At 37.8% G+C, this 19,656-nt stretch overlaps 1 protein-coding gene across 2 annotated transcripts; it reads left to right on the forward strand.

The window, feature by feature from the left end:
* The first annotated feature begins 1,249 nt into the window (after nucleotides 1-1,249).
* SAV1 (salvador family WW domain containing protein 1) lies at nucleotides 1,250-18,912 on the forward strand. 2 transcript variants are annotated; one of them, XM_032236786.1, is made up of 5 exons: nucleotides 1,250-1,683; nucleotides 6,187-6,630; nucleotides 15,605-15,875; nucleotides 17,741-17,884; nucleotides 18,139-18,912. In XM_032236786.1, the coding sequence occupies exons 1-5, from the start codon at nucleotides 1,590-1,592 to the stop codon at nucleotides 18,338-18,340; spliced, it is 1,155 nt and encodes a 384-aa protein (XP_032092677.1). In that variant the 5' UTR covers nucleotides 1,250-1,589; the 3' UTR covers nucleotides 18,341-18,912. The 2 variants fall into 2 exon arrangements, with proteins under 2 accessions (XP_032092677.1, XP_032092687.1); XM_032236796.1 differs by having other exon boundaries at nucleotides 1,250-1,648.
* The last annotated feature ends 744 nt before the right edge of the window (nucleotides 18,913-19,656 follow it).

Consider the following 19,656-nt stretch of genomic DNA (forward strand, 5'->3'; position numbering starts at 1 on the left):
TATGCCTGCATAAGTTGTCAGAGTTACTTGAGCAAATTCACACTGGATATTGTCATATGTTTGTTTGCTTGCTTGCAGCTTAGTGCATAGTGTGCACCCAGGCACTGTGGTTAGTAAATCATTGTTTATGGCTTGACTTGTGAACCTAATCAATTATGGTTTATTCAGTAAATCATGGTTATACAGACTTTATTTGAACACATTTACTACAGGGTAGGAGCAGCAATATTCCTCAACATGCCTCTTTTTCCCACCCCAAGAATTCAGAAGTAGCAAAGACTCCCACAAGTGGACTCCCTCAAAGCTTAGTAAATTACACGAGCACATCTGTATCATTTTCGTTTATGTTTTTGCCCACCAGCAGTGTCAAAATCTCATTTCAAAAAACCCAAATCTTAACAGTCTAACCTACAACCCTGGGTCTTCCTGTTGGTCTCAGTACAGAGCGTGTCCCACTCTCTCGGCTATAATGTTGTCCTCCAATGTCACAGATTAAAACTACAAAGATATTTATTTATTCCATTTCTGCTGACGCCCGTCTCAGTCAACGATTCTGAGTGGTTTACAATTCAAAAAATAAGTATCAGAAATATTAAAAACTTTTTTTAAACCGTAAAAAGTGAAACCAACAAAAACACTAAAAAAACTTCTCACTTACACAAGAGCAAGATACTTGCCCAGTTGGCAATATAGCCAGCAAACGAAACCCTTGGCACATTCGTCACCCCAGGCTTGGAACACAAAGACAAATTTTAGGAAAACTTTAGGGAAAGCTTTAGGAAAGGCTAAAGGGACTGGGACCGTTTTCCCACTGCAGTTTGTGCAAACTGTCCCACCTGAGGGAAGTCCCTTTCAGCAACAGCTGCTTCCAACTGCCAGGGAACTCCAAAGTTTAACACGAGGGAGTATATAAAGCCCTTTCCCTCCAGGCCATGAGGTGGCGCACTCCCAACCGCCAGGTTTGGTTTTGTTCTGGGGTTTTTTCCCCCTGCGAGTGGTTTGCCATTGTCTCTTTCCTAGGGCTGAGAGTGAGTGACTGGCCGCCTGGCTTCATGCCGAAGGCAAGGCTAAGAACTTACGATCTCTAGCCCGGTGCCTGAACCACTAGTACGCCAGACTGACTCAGCGGACCCGCCCTCCACAATTGCCAGCTGCTCTTCTCCCTCTCTCCCTCTCCCTCCCTCCTCAGCTTTCAACGCTCCCAGCGCTGCCTTTCCCATTGTTCCTTGCGCGGGGAGCAGCCGCGGTTCCTTCAGAGCTCCGGCTGTGGGCGGGAACGGAAAGTTTAGTCAGTAGCCTGCGAGGAAAGAGAAGGGAAGAGGAGCGCGGGTCGGGAGCGGGCGCGCGCGCACTCGCCTCCTTAGAATTCTGTCCCACCCATCCGACTCTTCTTCTCCCCCCCCCCGCCTCCTCCTCCTCGCGCTCGGGATAGGGAGACGTGGTGCGCGCGCTTGGCCGGTCTGAGGGGTGAGGGGGGGGGAGGAAAGGCGAAGGGCGGCGATGGATCCTGACCGAGAAAGAGTCGCCCAGGGACGGCGGCGTTGGTGGCTCCTCCGGCGGCTGTGAAGGCGGCGGCGTAGGGGAAGGGGATGCTGTCCCGGAAGAAAACGCGCTCCGACCTCTCCAAACCGGGCGAGGTGCAGGGCAAGTACGTGATCAAGGAGACCAGCCCGTTGCTCCGCAGTGAGTTTTGAGACCTGGTCGGGGGAAAAGGGGAGAAACGAGGAAGGGAAAAGAAGGGGGAAAGACACCCCCCCCCCAAAAAAACCTGAGGGGAAGAATGGGCCGAGGGGGAGGGGGCGGTGTGTGGGGGGATCTCAAATCGCCGGGATGCTTCTTCCAAGGTGAGGGGTTGACTTTTTACACAATGGTGGCGGAAGAGACCAACGTTTAAGTTACCTTTACATCCCGAGTTCTTCTTGCAAGCTTTACTTAAGCCATTCTACATTTCTTAAATAGGGACAGCTGCTTCAAAAAGCGTTTTTTTTCCTCCCGCAAATAAAAGCAAAAAAAGATTAAAAGACTTGAGATCTTTTGGAAAAGCTTTAGATAACGTTAGATCAGTAGAGGGTGCTGGTTCTCACTCCTCTAATTATAACAACAAATACAAAGTATTCCTTTTTGACCAGAATAGAATGGAAATAGAATAGAATAAAAATAGAATAAAATTAGAAATAGAATAGAATTCTTTATTGGCCAAGTGTGGTTGGACACACAAGGAATTTGTCTTTGGTGCATATGCTCTTCGGTGTACATATAAAAAGACAAGATACATTAGTCAAGAATCATAAGATACAGCACTTAATGATAGTCATAGGGTAGAAATAAGCAATCAGGGAACTATATATATATATATTAAGATGCTCTTTTTTTAAAAAAACCATTCCTTGGAGGGGAAACCTAAAGTCGAATATTTTGTGAACTTAGTCTTGGTACTACTGGCAAATACCAGGGCTGAAATATGCTCAGTAAGACCCTTTTTTTCTGAATTCTGAGTATATGTCTAATGAGCCAGTATTTCATATGTTTTGGGGCCCTAGGGGGAAATAAAGTATAATTGCCAAGCCTGAAGTCTGTCCACCCCTGTCAGAACTTTAAAGGCACAGATAGGAAACTAATTGGTCTTAAATCACCTGTAGTTGTTGGTGTCTGTGTTCACATCTTTAAGGAGTGAAATTGCTCTTGTTCAAAGGCCCAGTGTAGGCCATGTGACCTTAGCTTGTCACCTTATTATAATCTTTAAAGGATTATGCATGGTTAACCTAAAGCTTTCTGGTTTGGAGAGAAAACAGCTGTGGCTGTGATCTCATTTCATTTGCAGGGGGAGAACAATTTTCTTTTGAATAAATTGGGGGAGAGATGCTGGTGATGATTATAGGCTATACCTTCCATATCTTCTTAATCATACCTAAGTCTCACATGGGTTCTCATATTTATGGTCTGTATCACCAGGGAAGCTGAGCAGGACATAGCCTGAACTGATTTGAAATGAGTTTTTTTTTTTTTACAATGCACAGTTAAATTGCAGAAGCTTGCTTGAGTTGATAAAATAAAAAGTTACAAAAGTGCAGTTTGAATTAAATTTTCTTGCCCAGAGATGATACAATTCTGATATTAGCAGGAAACAAGGATGGCTTTTATTTCTTTTCCATAAACTTTCAATGGTTTGCAGTAAGTGAAATGGAATAAACACCTGCCAGACTTTGGAGTTTATCTATCAGCGTAAACCGTTAAATAAAAACTTTTTATTGAACTGAAGTTCTTTGATCAAAAGAACCTAGGTAGGGACCAGTATATTTTTTTCTGAATCCTGAATGCCCTGAAAGGTAGTTTGGCTAATCCGAATTAGCCAAAGTTTTTTATTTCAAAAATAAATCTTATTCATTGGAAATGTGTTTACAATTTTCAGAAAGCCTACATGATACTGGCTGTGGTAGGGATAATCAACAATTATTTTATAACTATAAATAATTGACTGTATTCCAATAGCTTGCTTAGATCCCTTTCTTTTATCTTAGAAAGTTAAGTTCTATCTTGGCTCAAACTTTTACGGGAAGTGGTAAAGGTTGAGTTTGGTATAAAAGTCAAGAAGTCTGTCTGATCAGAGTTTAAAGAACATGTAACAAAAGAGATAACACTACAAGAATTTCACATTAATTACTACTCAATGCTGCCCTTAGCCTTGTGGCATAATATTGGTTGATATAACTTAGAAAGTGGCTGTTTTCCTGTTGACAAATGAGAAGGAGAGGCAAAATGAGTCACATTTAATATTAATAAAGCTAGAAATAGGTTTACATCAAGTACTGTATAGAAATCTGTGAGTGTAGGCTGTATGTATTTATAAAATCCCATTTTTGCAGCACTCAGACTTCCTTCTGACCATCATTATCTGAAACTGATAGCATAATTTCCTACCATTTTGAGGGGACAAATTGAAGATTAAAATGGCATAGTATGGGTAAAAATGAAACTCACCACTACTGTTGTTGTTGTTTTTTGTTGTTTTTTTGTTGTTTTTTGCAGACCTTAATTGCTACTCACAAACACTAATTATGGCCCAAGGGTTTAAAAAAGGGTTATTCACTTTTATTTTAGATGAAGTTAATCAATAGATGCTAAAATAATTTGACTTATTTTGCCTTAGAGAATAAAAAAGAAAGGTTTTCTTACTGCTTTCTAAAATAACCCTTTGAGGTTCTTTTATTAAACTATTTATTATGTTGCTGTGGTGCTTAGTCCTGATTTTTAAGAAAGGAAAATTTGATTTTGGTTTAGTTTGAGTTCACATGTAGGAAAAGGTCTTCTCTGCACTGCTTCATATCAGGTTACAGAAGTGTGAAGAATGTAAATAAAACTTGTTTGCTCAAAACTTAGTTGAGCAAACCTAACACTAGATAGAGTTAGTTATTATGATAGAGGGGAAATTAAAGAGGGCTCATCTAAGAGAATCACGGCCAGGAGTGAAGAATCTGCTGGATTTCAAATGTTGTTGAACCTTAGTCTTCCAATATCTTTAGCTTCTAGGCTATACAGTAGTATCCGGAAGGCTGAAGACTCCTTTCTCCTGAAGCTTGAAAAGTTGTTAACTTGTTAACTTTACTATGCATTTTCTTTGACAAATTCTCATAACTGAATGTTTGGAGAATTATAGTCCAACATAAGGGCACTATGTTAAGCAAGTTCACCCTATAGAGTAAGAAACCTATATCAGTAATATTCATAAGACAGTAGTAATGCATTTATATTAAACCCAAAATAGTCTCATTGTTTCAAAATACCTAGCTCATGCTACATTATTATGATACATTGAAATTATAGTAAATAATTAAATTTAGTAGAAATCTCAATAATGCAATTTTTATGAAGCTTGTAATTCCTTAATTTCAGAAATAAACATAGATGATTATCATTTGTTTTACATATTGTGATAAGCCAACATTTGACTAGTTTGCGGAGGGGGGGATTACCTGTCTTGTAAAAGTACCTATAATTACTTACTGATGATATGTAAAGCAAGTCATTATATAATGCAATATAACAACCATGTTATATTGAACAATGTATGTACATACATCAGGAAAACTCTACAATCTAGCTATCTAATGGGTCATGATTCCAGAAATATCAGAAAGTACAAGTTCTATTTCAGAACATCCCACAAATGTCCTGAACATAATTTGGCATTCATGTTTATGATAGATTCATAAAGTTGCAGTGGGATACTTTTGACCTGGCCATGTTATTTATTCATGAAGAAGTGAAATTGACTAAGATATATAAGATATACACTATATTGCCAAAAGTATTCGCTCACCCATCCAAATAATCAGAATCAGGTGTTCCAATCACTTCCATGGCCACAGGTATATAAAATCAAGTACCTAGGCATGCAGACTGTTTTTACAAACATTTGTGAAAGAATGGGTCGCTCTCAGGAGCTCAGTGAAATCCAGCATGGAACTGTGATAGGATGCCACCTGTGCAACAAATCCAATCGTGAAATTTTCTTGCTCCTAAATATTCCACAGTCAACTGTATTATAAGAACGTGGAAGGGAACGATAGCAACTCAGCCATGAAATGGTAGGCCACGTAAACTCGTCCAACATCAGTGTGTGACCTCACAAATGCGCTTCTGGAGGAATGGTCAAAAATTCCCATAAACACACTCCTGAACCTTGTGGACAGCCTTCCCAGAACAGTTGAAGCTGTTATAGCTGCACAGGGTGGACCGATCTCATATTGAACCCTATGGATTAAGAATGGGATGTCACTTACAGTAAGTTCATATGCGAGTAAAGGCAGGTGAGCGAATATTTTTGGCAATGTAGTGTATATATACATATATATATATATATATATATATATATATATATATATATATATATATATATATATATATATATATATATATATATAACCTTACTTTAAAGAAAATAATATTAAATTTTTGCTAAAAACTTTGATTCCAGCATTACAAGCTTGAAACAAAGTTTAAATACCTTGAGATTTCTTCCTAGAATGTTGTTGGAATTGTGCAGTTTGGGGTTCATGTTCATATAAAGGACATCATGGCTTTCTTTTTGTTTTACAGGATTTAACATTTAACGTATCCACTCTTCATTAACATTTGTAAATTTCCTACGTTCTATGAATTTATTGTTACTATAACTTTCTGCTACAGATCTGATGCCTTCATTCATCCGTCATGGTCCAACCATTCCAAGGCGAACAGATATCTGTCTTCCAGATCCAGTGCCTTCTGCCTATTCCGCCGGTGGGGACGGCGCCCTTTCCAGACATCAGAGCTTCCTAAGGACTCCAGTGCAGAGACCTCCTCATGAAATAGTACAGCGGGAAAGCAACAGGCTATCTGCCCCTTCCTACCTTGCCAGGAGTTTAGCTGAGGTCCCTCGGGAATATGGCTTATCTTCACAGTCCTTTTTAACAGAGGCCAACTCGGTTACTGAAAATGGAGATGCTGGATCCCGTTACTATTTTGGTCACTTTTATAATGATCAAAGACGACATCAACTGGAGGATCATGTTCAAGAAGAATATAGATACTATGAACGTAATACTGACCTCATCCAAAGGATGTCACAAAATCAGGGAAGACACAGTTCAGGCAAGTATCAATGGTTTTTTTTACACATAATTCTATTTTTCTTTTTTGGCTCTTATTTAAAAACATCTAAACTATATATATTAGGCGTTTACTAGTAGAATTGAATTGATATGATTGAACATACCAACATCTGAAGCTGCCTTGCATTGGGTCACATAAGAACTGTGGCCATGTTTAATCACCGCTTGTATTTTTATTAACATTACCTTGATCCATTGACTTAAGAGTCAAATTATTGTGGAAACAGCAAAAATTTGGGTGACAGCTGTGGACAACAACAATACCCTATTAGTATTTAAGAGGATCTGAATTGAAAGGCTTTGGCATTTCCTCCACTAATATGGATAAGAGATGATCTCAAAGAGCTGGTGTAATTAGCATCATTTAATGAGCCCATGGACCCTTTTCAAAGGTAAAAGTAAAGGTTTACCCTTTCTAGACATGTCTGACTCTAGGGGGCAGTGCTCATCTCCCTTTCTTAGCCAGCATTGTCTGGAAACACTTCCATGGTCATGTGGCCAGCATGATTATATGCCAAAGCGCACAGAACAGTGTTACCTTCCCACCATGGTGGTACCTATTTATCTACTCACACTTGCATGCATTCAGATTGCTAGATATGCAGGAGCTGAAACAAGTAACAGGAGCTCACCCCATTGCACAACACTCAGGTCTCGAACCCGGGCTATCAGCTTTCCAGCTGATAAGCTCAATGTCTTTAACTGCTGAGCCATCATACTTTACTTTACTTTACTTTAATGGAATTTGTATGCCGCCCACTCCCAAGGGACTCTGGGCGGCTCACAACAAATAAAAACATTTAAAACATTTAAAATTACAGAATTAAAATCAACACAACATCCATTTCATCAAATGGGGCTGGAATAATCAACAGCCCCAGGCCTGCCGGAACAGCCAGGTCTTGGTCGCTTTACGGAAGGCCGGGAGAGTGGTGAGGGTCCGGATCTCAGCAGGTAGCTTGTTCCACAAGGCCGGTGCAGTTACAGAGAAGGCCCTCCCTCGGGGAGCCGCCCACCGGCATTGTCCGGTCAACGGCACCCGGAGGAGGCCCAACCTGTGTGATCTTATTGGTCGTTGGGAGGTAAATGGCAGGAGGCGGTCTCTCAGGTAGCCAGGTCCAATACAGTGTAGGGCTTTAAAAGTAACGACTAGCACCTTGAAGCGGGTCCGGAGACCAATAGGAAGCCAGTGCAGCTTGCAGAGGATAGGTGTAACATGGGTGTACCTCGGTACACCCATTATCGCTCGCACGACTGCATTCTGGACCAGCTGTAGTCTTCGGACATCTTCAGGGGAAGCCCCATGTAGAGCCCCCCTTTTAAGAGCCATATAGAATCTCAGGCCAATAGAATCTCAGCCAAAAAAGGAACCAGCTCTGAAAAGATCTTTCTCTTAAGCTCGTTTGTGTTTTGCTTGTTGGTATTTGCTTGACTAAAAAATAGGCTTTATCATTCTGATTTAAATTTGTTAAACTAAGAACTAATGTAAAAAATTTATTTGTTCTACTAGACATGCTAGTGATTCTTTTATCCCAATGCCTCCACGGCATATTTCTTTCTTAACCTTTTAGTATGTTATATGTTTGAAGCTTAAAACTGAGTTGTTCATTTTTATCTTCATGACTGACTTTCATAATTCTTAGCAGTACTTTGTGCTCTGATTCCTATAATATGGCCTGAGCATCATCTAAATTTGGTTATAAAGTGATTCTGGTTATATTCCAGAATCAATACAATAGAATAGCAGAGTTGGAAGGGACCTTGGAGGTCTTCTAGTCCAACCCCTTGCCTAGGCAGGAAACGCTATACTGTTCCAGACAAATGGCTATCCAACATCTTCTTAAAGACTTTCACAACTTCTGGAGGCAAGCTGTTCCATAGGTGTTTCATCTCCTTATTGAAAATATTGAACCAATATATTAAACTAATAAAATGAAAGATTTTTAATTTGGGGAAAACAACTGATATATTTTAATTTAATATTTTGCTAATAGCATTTTAAAATATAAATTGCATACAATTTTTGTAAGTATTTCCTCTCATTGGACGTTTAGACTAATAGGTAGCACCTGCATTGGCATTAATTACTTTAATCAATAAATATTTTCATTAATTTTTCCATCTCTCTGTAAAACATTGTTCCAGTAATCTGCTGGATTATTCAGGTGGACTTTTGCAAATTTGAGATGGGTGGCAATGTGCTTTCTGGAGAGCATTAGTATTCTCTTCTCATACATGTGATTCTTGTTCAGTATTTTCATTATGGACTCATGAACCCAACATCATATAATGCAAAAGTGACCTGCAGATAAATTGCTGTCAACTTAGAATTGAATGCTACTTCTTGGGGTATTATATCCTTTGATCTTGGAAGAGTAACATTGGTATTATATTTTCTTTATTTATATTTTATCTATTGATCATGGATTGATGGAGGCCAAATACTTTGACAATTCTTATAGTCATTTCCAGATTCAAATGTATTGACAACCTATTTTCTGTAATTTAAGAAATTTTGATTGGAAAATGATTCATATCCGTAGGCATGGCATGGAAAATATACTTATGGGTTTAAATCCATGGACATAACAAGAAAAATGGGATGTATGTGCATTTTTAATGGGAGAGGAACCCTTAAACTCATGCTTATCTCATTGATTGGAACATCTAACGCCCCTTTAAGATAATTTCTTATTGTAGGACTGCACATACTTTTTTCCAACAAAGAGAGTGAATGTGGTGGTCATGTGTTCAGGTGACCACAGCTAAGAGGATAGTACAGTATGTTGTGTGTGGTTTATTTAATCAGAATCTGTATATTAATAGGACTTAAATGAAGCTCTGTTCACTTCATAGATTACATTGTTACAGAATCATAGCTCTGAAAAGGGATTTTCAAGCTTTCCCCATGTTGAGGCCTATTCTACTGGATGACTTGTTTCACCAGAGCAGAGATAGGCAACGTTTGAGAGGCCAAAAGTCAAGTTTTTCTTCAAGGGCAGGCTACAGAAGGCCATGATGCTACCAACAGGAAAAAAATGGGAGTGAACATCTTGATGCTTTTTAGGTTTTAGAGAGGTTTAAAAGATGAGAATGAAGACTTTGGGAAGGTAATTCTACTCTCAACTTTAACTGCCCAAATATTAAAAGTATATCATTTATTCTCTGCATCAAATGGGTATATTTCAGCAGTCTGGTTTTGCCTCTCAGAGCCCTTTTACTTCCATTATGATCTGAACCTTGGAAAAGAAAGAATTGAAAATATGTTTCTGAAAAAGGGTCATTTTGTTGCCAAAAACAAAAGATTTTATTGGAAGTGTGAACTTGAGGTTCTGGCAGATTGCATAAAAGCAACTTGTTGCCTACCCTCGCTTAGCAAGATTTATTTGTGCTTGTATATTAAAAGGTCAACTTTTATCAAAAAATATTAAGCACAGAGCTGGTTTTAGTGCCAAGGAGACAGTTTAACAATTTAGGAACTGCTATTAAAATGGTGTACTGAAAAGTAAAAAATACCAAACTTTGAATCTGAGGAAAGATAGTAAAAAAATATTTGTCTCAGAAATATATTTTTTTCCTTCAAAACATGTCATCAGATTTTTTAATGTGGTTTGTGCTTATGGGATGCAATAAATGTTGGACTACCACTTATAGAATCGTAGTCCTGGGAAGCCCATAGTCTAAAGTACAACACATATTACATTGTAGTCAACTGGGTATGTTGACTTGTTACTATGTACTCATCGTATCTTATTGCAAATTGTCTGGAGCAGTTTGAAGAGAGAGAGGGATGAGATTGTCAATTAACTTCCCCTTTTTGCAAAAGAAGGTTTTATTTGAAGAATTTCTGAGCCTCAACAAGGCAAATTGTTTGTAGTTTTCCCTTATGTTATATATAATCTCATCTTCCTGTAAGAAAACCAAGACATTCCTGTTCACTCCAGAGGGAAGGCTGGAGACCTAAAGGAAAGAGATGGCTCCTTTCTCAGTTCCTCCCACACTCCAGAGAATATGTGCAATATTGGCTATCTTTTATCAGTCATATATTTTTTTCTTCACTTTATTTTGATTTCTTTTCTGTTTTCCATTTTTTCCTGAGCAAAACCCAGGGCTAGGAAACTCACAGGTACCAATGCATCAGAGTCCTTTTCTAATAGCAGAGGGTGAGCAAAAGGTTCATCTTTCAATTGGGCAACTGTGCACAGTCTCACTTCAATAAAAGCTGCAATTCCAAAGCCATCAGCCATGAGTCCCATCGTTGCCCAATCCCCTCACCATCCTTTGCAAGAGTATACTATTCTCATCTGCAGTCACACTTCCTCAGATCCCTCTCCCTGCTCCTGTTGTAGTAAGCAAGAAGCAAGCCACTTAGATATCACTGTGATGCTTCCCTTCAAATCCATTCAGATAAGAGAGAGTGTGAACAGTTGAGGAAGGGAACCTACAGGCAGCCTTTGAGTCTCAGATTTTCTTGCTCAGGAGGTCTATAAATTCCTGGGCCTGGGAGATCCAGAACCTCATCTCCTTCCAAATCTCTGAGGGGTTTGCTGACAATAGAAGCTATGCCCATGTTTAGCTATCCCACCACCTCTCTTTCTACAGAGTATAGTCCCTGGACCACAGTGCAAGCCCTATAGGCAATGAGAAATGTTTATTCCTTGCTCCTAAACTGTGTATTTTTCCTCATCCAGTTCTAGACCTGCTCAAATACTTCAGCGCATCAAATATTAGCCTGGACAGTGCCCAATTCTCAGACGCTTGGTGCCTAATATAGCTACCAGAAGAAACTATTATTCACAAACTGGAATAGATTCTAAATCCAAAACATCTGACCCATTTGATGCAGCCTAATCAAGACCAAGCATAAAAAGAAACCTTTGACCTTAGTTTTGATAGGGGTTTGGTATGTCTCATTTTAAAATGTTCTGGCTTCCCTGTAGGAAAACAGGACATAAAAAAAATTTCTACATCAAAAACAGGGCATCAAGCCCACTCAGAATTTATTAACAAAAAAAGACGAAACATCTATGGGGAAGAGCATTTAATTACAAGATTTTTATATTGCGTCAATCCAAAAACTCTAAACCACTACAGAACAATTTTATATCTTTTTAAAACTGTTCTCTGATCTCTTTCTGAGTTGTTTCAAAGCTGGGAAATTAGTTACCTCATTCCACAGGAAACAACACCAGAAATTCTCCTAGTTCTAGCTTTGAAGTGAGTGCATAGAGAGCTAGGGAGATGGATTTGTAATAAATATTCAGAAACCATAAAGTAAACAAGGGTAAAATGGGAAAGATAGTAATAAGAAGAGACTCACAATTTCTCTCTGACTCACTAAGAGTATAAGAGGGAGAAGAGGAGTAGCAAAACTGAACTTTAAGATTTTGTTATTATAGCCTTTCTCAATAAAGTATAGTTCTGGTCTTCCTGTGGAATGTGTTTCCTGATCTGGCCTACGTCAAAGGGCTGAAAGTGGGAGAGAAATACCCACTTAGGATACCTATTGCTGTGGTAGAAAAAGGACTACTGTGGCAAGTCCAATGTAGTATTTTGGTTTATTTGGGAAAATATGCTTGGTATATAGCATACTCAGATTGTCAGATCTCAAAATCCAATTATTCCCATCACTTTTTATTGGACTCTGATGGTTTCCTTCCTTGTTGCTTCATAGAATATAAGCTTTAAAAAGCATGGGCAACTTTGGTGTCACTAGGGTTTCTATTGTGGGAATTCGGTGGTATGGCTGGCCTGACAGTGGAAACAAAATGAAAAATTGCTGGGCTGTCTGGTTGCCTTTGTTTAATTCTGAGGTTTGAAAACAGTGACATTAAAACAGAGGAAAGGAAGGCCAAACCACAGCTAGTGCTCCTGATCTCTCATGGTTTCCTTCTTAATGGTTTCCTTCTTAAATAAGAGAAAATAAGATGTTTCATTGAAACGGCAGGAAATTACTTTGAATTCTGGTCTCAGAGTTTGGAAGAAAAAAGAGGAAAATTTGCATCTTTTAGAGATTGGAAGTAGATTGTTTCTTTTACCATTGGCTAATAAGCAGTTAATGTATGAGTGAACAGAAACTAAAAATATGGATTGTCTATTCTGTAGAAATAAGGGGACAGAGTAGACATATTAAAATGAGAAGAAATGGCAGACTTCATTATATCCTCAAGCGTTCATTCTGTGGCTTAGAATGACCCAAAATATAATTCCATGTTGAGTAGATAACCATAAATTGTGTTTTCATATTTTGTAGAGGCAAAAGTTCTAAAAGAGGGTTTTCAAACTAACACACACTTGCTGAGTGATTATAGTAGAGAGGAGTTTTTACCTAATTACCCTAGTCCTTATTATGAAACTCTTCAAATTTAGGAGACATTTTAGTACTCCCAAGAACATACAGCAATAGATTCTACATATTTCTTAGAGTGTCCTCAAATGGATGCCCTTTTAACACTTCAGTCAAAATGCATCTTGGATTTTTTCGCTGAACAAGATATTTTCTGGTGAGAAAAAGATAGGAAAAAACAGGAAACTTCTTGTAATAGAATAGGTTACAACTGTAAGATGATGCAATTCCTTCACCATAACATTCCTTGAATGAAGTTTTTGCATACCAAAAGTCTTGTCTGGAAGCACTCTTGGAAATATCTCATGTAAGAGAATGAGATTGTTCTAAGTCAAACCAGATGCTCATATTTCTGTCTCACAGCTTCTATCTACCAAGGAAGAAAAGAATTTGTGCAAACAGCCACCATGACTCTTAAAAAAGTGGAAAATCATACTAAGTGACTTAATGGACCACACATCCCCAAAAAGCATTAACATCAGGCAGTGTCTTCAAAGGCAGTACCAATCAGCATAAAGAAACCTCTCATACAAAGCATATTTATCCCCACCCTAAGAGGTCAAAGAACACAAGGTGGACCCAGAAAGAAAATGGAGAGGCAACATAAAAGTTACACTACAACAACATTAATTAAGAGTGGTTGAGGCTGCCAGAAGAGCAAGAACCAGAACTTTGTATCTCCTTTGACACCTCAAGTAGTAAAAGAGGAGGAGAAGAAGCATCTCATGATGGAGTGATATAGAGTTGCAATATTATTGAGCTGTCCAGGTGCAAATGAGTGGATAACTATTTCCTGGAAGCAACAATTCATATAATCACAATATTATACATTTTAGCCTCTCAGTGGTGTCATCCAATGTCTGCAACATGGTTGCCCTGTCCCTTCATGATGACTACTGTACTAATGGTTTGGATAATTAAAGCTTTTAAAACATGTAAGATGGATCTTCAGCAATTTTGTTTTTGCTTTTTTTCATCCCCCTCCCTAAAATTGGTCAAAGGCTTTGATTGAAGTGTTGCCCATCTTCTCTTTTCCTTCTAAACTGGCCGAAGAAGCTAAGAGGTTCTCATAATTCCTGCCAGCATTTAAAATAAGTCAAATTCTCCTTAAAATCAAATACCTGGGGAGAAGCTAACAAGGATTCCCGTGGTTTTTGTGGCTTGATCACGACCTGTAGAAAGTAAGGGCAATGACCTTGACAGACATATGCAAAAATGTTACTTAGGAAAAAGGAGCTGAAGCAATCCTGAGGTAATATTTAATGTTCAGAAACATGTCAGGCAGGTGCTGATTCATGGGACTATAAGAAGGTGAAGGAGGTAAAAATCATTCTTGCAAGGTTCTATTCTAAGCTAAGTTTTGACTTTCTGTGGAATTGATTTCCTGGTTTGGTCTACCTAGCAGGGCTTGTCATTGATAAGAGTAGTGATTTGATCTGCTCTACAGCAACAGTCTCTTTCAGCCATCAATGTTTTCCTCTGGAAAACCTGAGCCAACTAGTCCTCTTGTTTAGAGCAATAGTGCAGAACATTATTTCTGCAGGTAGCCGGTATTATTTTCTTTGACTTCCATTATATCTCTGTTCTTTTTCACATGAGAATGGTAGAAGACAAACAAAGATGAGAAGATGAGAACAAAGAACCTCCTCTCCCTGTCAACTTAGAAAATTGATGCTGTTTGGAATAGAATGTACTAAATTACAGGAAGTTTAGTTAAGCCAATAACTAAACTTTCCTTAGATATTGGCTAAGGAAGCCTTGTATGCTTCATCTTTTCTGAGACTCCATGCCTAAAACCAAAGGAAGCCCTACTTTCATTTTGTCTCTCTTAATTTCTCGGAAAACTTTGGTTCCAAGTTTTCTGACATCTTGGAAAACTAACTCCACAATAAAAACCCTTTTGTTTCCAGATAATCAGTTCTATATGATTTGTGACCTCAAGTATCTTTTTGTTTTTGTTTTTCTTATTGGAAAACATTTGAAATGGAACATTTGAAAACTCCTTTTTAGCTGCTCATTTATCTAGTTTAGAAGTTTTTATATTTTTGACCATGTCCTTTACATTGTCCTCAGTGCTGTTGAGTCTTCTTATGGGTGAAGGGGAGTTAAGCTTTTCTTCCAAGTGCAAGCTTGTGCTAAAGTAAACTCTGATCCACAATTAATTGTCATATGGTCAACCCCTGGCTTACATTGGGCTTAGAAAGTACACAAATTTAGGCTTTGTTAGTACCTAGTTGTGAGACTACTAGGGAAATACTTGGGATTTAGGCTAGACTGGGAAATCAAAAACATCCTGGAAGAAGGCAGTAGCAAATCACGAATATATTGTTACAACAATTTGTAATGTATTGTTACAACATTTGTCAACAAAATCATCAAAAATTAAACTGACTAAAATATACTTTTCATAGTTAATGATGAGTATATGTGAATTTCTAAAAGCAAAAAGATCACAAATACATTCTTCAGACAGGAACATTTACATGAGTAAACAGGATGCAAAGGTATACGTTGTGGAACTGATCACAACCTGCTTTTCTGAGGAAAGAAATTACACTGTTAAATGTTTTTTGGTTTATTAATACCCCATTTGGCTTGGTTTTTCCAGGCATTGGAAGGGTTGCTGCAACTTCATTAGGAAATTTAACAAATCACAGTTCAGAAGATTTACCTCTCCCTCCTGGTTGGTCAGTAGATTGGACTCTTAGAGGAAGAAAGTACTACATAGACCACAATACTAACACAACACATTGGAGCCATCCACTTGAGCGAGAAGGGCTGCCTCCAGGATGGGAACGTGTTGAATCGGCTGAATTTGGAGTGTATTATGTTGACCACATCAATAAAAGAGCACAGTATAAACATCCTTGTGCTCCCAGGTAATATACTTGTGATCTTCACTATAGAATGTTTGAATAGATAGAAATAACTATGCTACAAGTTAATCAATTTCTTTATTGCTTATATGTATTTTCTCTTACTTTAATTTATAAAGACTATGTAAATAATACCAGAAATTTTAGATTTTTGCATGTTTGTTCACAAAACATGTTAAAGTTGATTGAGCAAAACATTCTTGCTTGGTATAAAGTTTCAGAAAATATCCCATGAATATAAATGGTTTTCTAGCATTTTTGGAAACAATTGAAGCTTAAAACTCCTTCACTCAAAAAATGGAATATTTCCAAACTTTTTAATTTACTAGATATTGAATACCCAACAATTTATTAATAAGAGGTATCTATTATCAATCCCCCCAACTCGCTTATGTAGAAATTGGCATTATATACAATTACCTCTATCTCTGTTCTACACAGTTATTGAACTCTGAAGAATATATTTTAAAATATTTATATCTATTTATTTACTCTGACAAAGAAAAGGAGTAGGCCAATACTCTTATTTTACAAACAGAAAATACTAAAATGGAAAGAATTGTGGTGTGCCAAACCTAGATTAGAAAACTTGAACTGAAATGAATTCAGGGCTCCAGGTCTAGCACTGACTTCAAAAATTGCCTGTGTTGCATGGTCAGAGAACACCTTTGCTGAGCATCCTTCTTGAAATCTAGTCATACTGAAAATTGTATAAATCCCCACGAATTTCTGAGAAAGATCAGAAATTACATATGTTTAATGTTTAATTTTATAATTGCCTCAAAATGAAGTCTTTAAAAACAGCGCACAAGTCAAAATGCTTAAATCCTGTGGTAGAAAATGATTCCTATTACATTAATACTCCTAGATTTATGTCATTTTAACTTTGATATTATTAGTAATTGGAGCTTTAACAAGACAAATTAATAACTACTATCCAGAGTTTCTGGTGATGGGCTGCACATAAATTTTAATAAATTATTAGTATTATTAATAGTTCTCCTTCTCATATGTACTTGTGCATATTACAGAAATTCTGCACATCTGATGGAATATAGAAGGCTGAATTCCAGGAAGGAGTGGGTACATTCCTAAGTGGCAGCTCAATCCAGATAGAGAAAAAGATCCAGTGTGAGAGAAAGAGGCTGAAGCCAGTCACCCCATTAATAGTTCTTAAGAGTATATGATAGATGCAGATAGCAGAGTTCTTCACTTTGGCAAGATTCTATAAGTGAAGAACAATAAAGAACTCAGGTTGGAAGAATCACCATGCGTCTTTCTTGGTTTTTGAGCCTGCCATCAATTGTTTTAAATCCGCTTGGTTAGACATATTGGACTACTGTATATATTTGAATAATTTGTATATAGGCAGATGGGTAAATATGAGTTTATAGAAATTAATAGTAAATTTAAATTATGACTCAATGGCAGCACTTAACCAGTATAGGCTGATATTCCTCCCCCACCCCCAAAGCCAAGAAGAGTCAGATTTCATTACTACTTGAGTGAGAGAGTCAACACCAAACTTGAATGCTCTAAAAACAATTTGGAATGCACCATTGAAAACCACTTTCATATTGTTGCCCTAAACTATATGAGTCACTGAGTCACCAGGAGTCAGGATTGATTTGAAAGTGTGGTTTATTTTATATACAAATAAGAAACCACTATCCATTTTCTAATCACTTGCTTAAACCAGAAGACCTGTGATTGGTCTTTGGAAGAGTCTGGTTCAGAATTTAAAAGTCTCAGCCTCAGGCACATCTGTCTAGTCACATCTTGCTCAATTTAATGTTTTCTTGGTCACATACGTTGCTAGATTGTGATAAAAATATTTGGTGTCTGGTTTTTGGTGTGTCCCTTTGCAGCGTCCCCCGTTATGACCAACCACCTCCTGTGACATATCAACCACAGCCAGCTGACAGAAGTCAGCCTGTCCTTGTACCTGCCAATCCATATCACACTGCAGAGATTCCAGACTGGCTGCAAGTCTATGCTAGGGCTCCTGTGAAGTGAGTATTGCTTAAACTTTTTTTTCCTATGCCTGATGATAAATATATTTTATAACAAATGTCTTACGTTGGAACCTTAAAGATACCAAGTATAAATTATCAAAAATATTTCTTCTCCCTAAATCCATTTTGATGTAGTGGGATGTGTTGACTGGACACTTCAGTATAGTCTTATAAATTAAATTGTTTCTGACACACTGTGATATTAGCCTTTCCTTTATGTTTGTTTTATATACTCCTGCATTTTCTCCCAGATATGATCACATACTAAAATGGGAACTCTTCCAGTTGGCTGACCTGGATACATATCAGGGAATGCTGAAGTTGCTTTTCATGAAGGAACTGGAGCGGATTGTGAAGTTGTATGAAGCATATCGTCATGCCCTCCTCATGGAACTGGAGAATCGCAAGCAAAGGCAGCAGTGGTATGCGCAGCAGCACAGCAAGAATTTCTAAGCTCCTTTTTTTTGCTATGGACACTGATGAAGGTTATTAGAACTCTTAGGGACTTTTTGCTCCCCTTTAAAAATCGTGAATGAGTGCTTTGGTTAAAAAGGCAGCTTCTCCCTGGATCTTGCACCTTTTGTAATTATCTTCTTTGTGCATCATGGCTTTTGAATACAAACTGTTTGTTGTATAAAAAGTTAGTTTCCTATTCTGAAAGCCACTATTGATGAAAAAGGCAAAAACAACTTTGTAATTATTTTGTCTTTCATGTTTTTCTAGCAAATGGTTCTACTTTGAAGGAGCAAAATTTCCTTTTTCAAATGGGAAATGTCATTGCACATTTTTCTTGAAAGTAGGCACATGTTTTTAAGAAATCCTAATTCCCATTGCACAGCTGGTGATTTCACAGGTGGTCCTGTATCTGGAGGATCAAGATATACTTCTGCTGCAGCAAATGAACTGTAAAGTTTGTAGCTTTCATACACAAGGTAACACATAGGGGTTTTTCCAGTGGCTGCCTTGCAGATTGAAAGTTTTGTTTGAACCAAGCACTTAATAAATTACTGCCTTATTTTGTTCAACATTGTTCTGATTTGCTACTGGGCATGTTTGAGGAAATGCCATATGTAGGCTGGTGGAAGCAGTTTGTAGCTTTCAAAGTATTCCAGGCAAGTAAGGAGTGGACCAGCTTTTTTTAAGTAACTATAAACATGAGTTGTCTTGGCCATATGCAGTAAATTTTATCATAATTAGATAGCAGTGAACAGTTTTATAAAACCTTTATTTGGTGGCAAAGTAGTTTTACATTTACAACTCCAGAGCAACTAATCTATTTTCATTCTGAATTGTTGCTTATGACTCCTCTATGACATGTTTTTGTAAAATAAATGTTTTTGTTTTAAATTTGTAATATATTGTTTCTAAATTTCATATTTTTTTGCCTTGTCAACAAGAAGTGTGCTGTGGGATCGATTAGCCCAAATTGGATTGCATTCATTACCCATGTTGAAGAAATTTACCTTTAAATGCCTCTAGATGTGGGAATGTAGGACAAAACACCGTTCATAGGCCTTGTGGGTATGTTTGTGCAATATAGTTAGCCAGATTACTGAATTTATTCATTTTCTCGATTAATATATGCCATGTTCCATAAGATTCCCTCATAGTCTGAGTTTGTGTTTGTGTAACATACTGAGCTGCAAAAATCTAACTAGAATTAATCCTAAATTCACCCGATAAAATTGAACCACACACAATTCAATTTTGATTGTTGTTTCAAGAATTTGTGGAGATTCCCCCCCCTCCAGAGGCTGCTGTTAAGTAAA

The sequence above is a fragment of the Thamnophis elegans genome, chromosome 1, assembly GCF_009769535.1.
Source record: "Thamnophis elegans isolate rThaEle1 chromosome 1, rThaEle1.pri, whole genome shotgun sequence".
Lineage (NCBI taxonomy): Eukaryota > Metazoa > Chordata > Lepidosauria > Squamata > Colubridae > Thamnophis > Thamnophis elegans.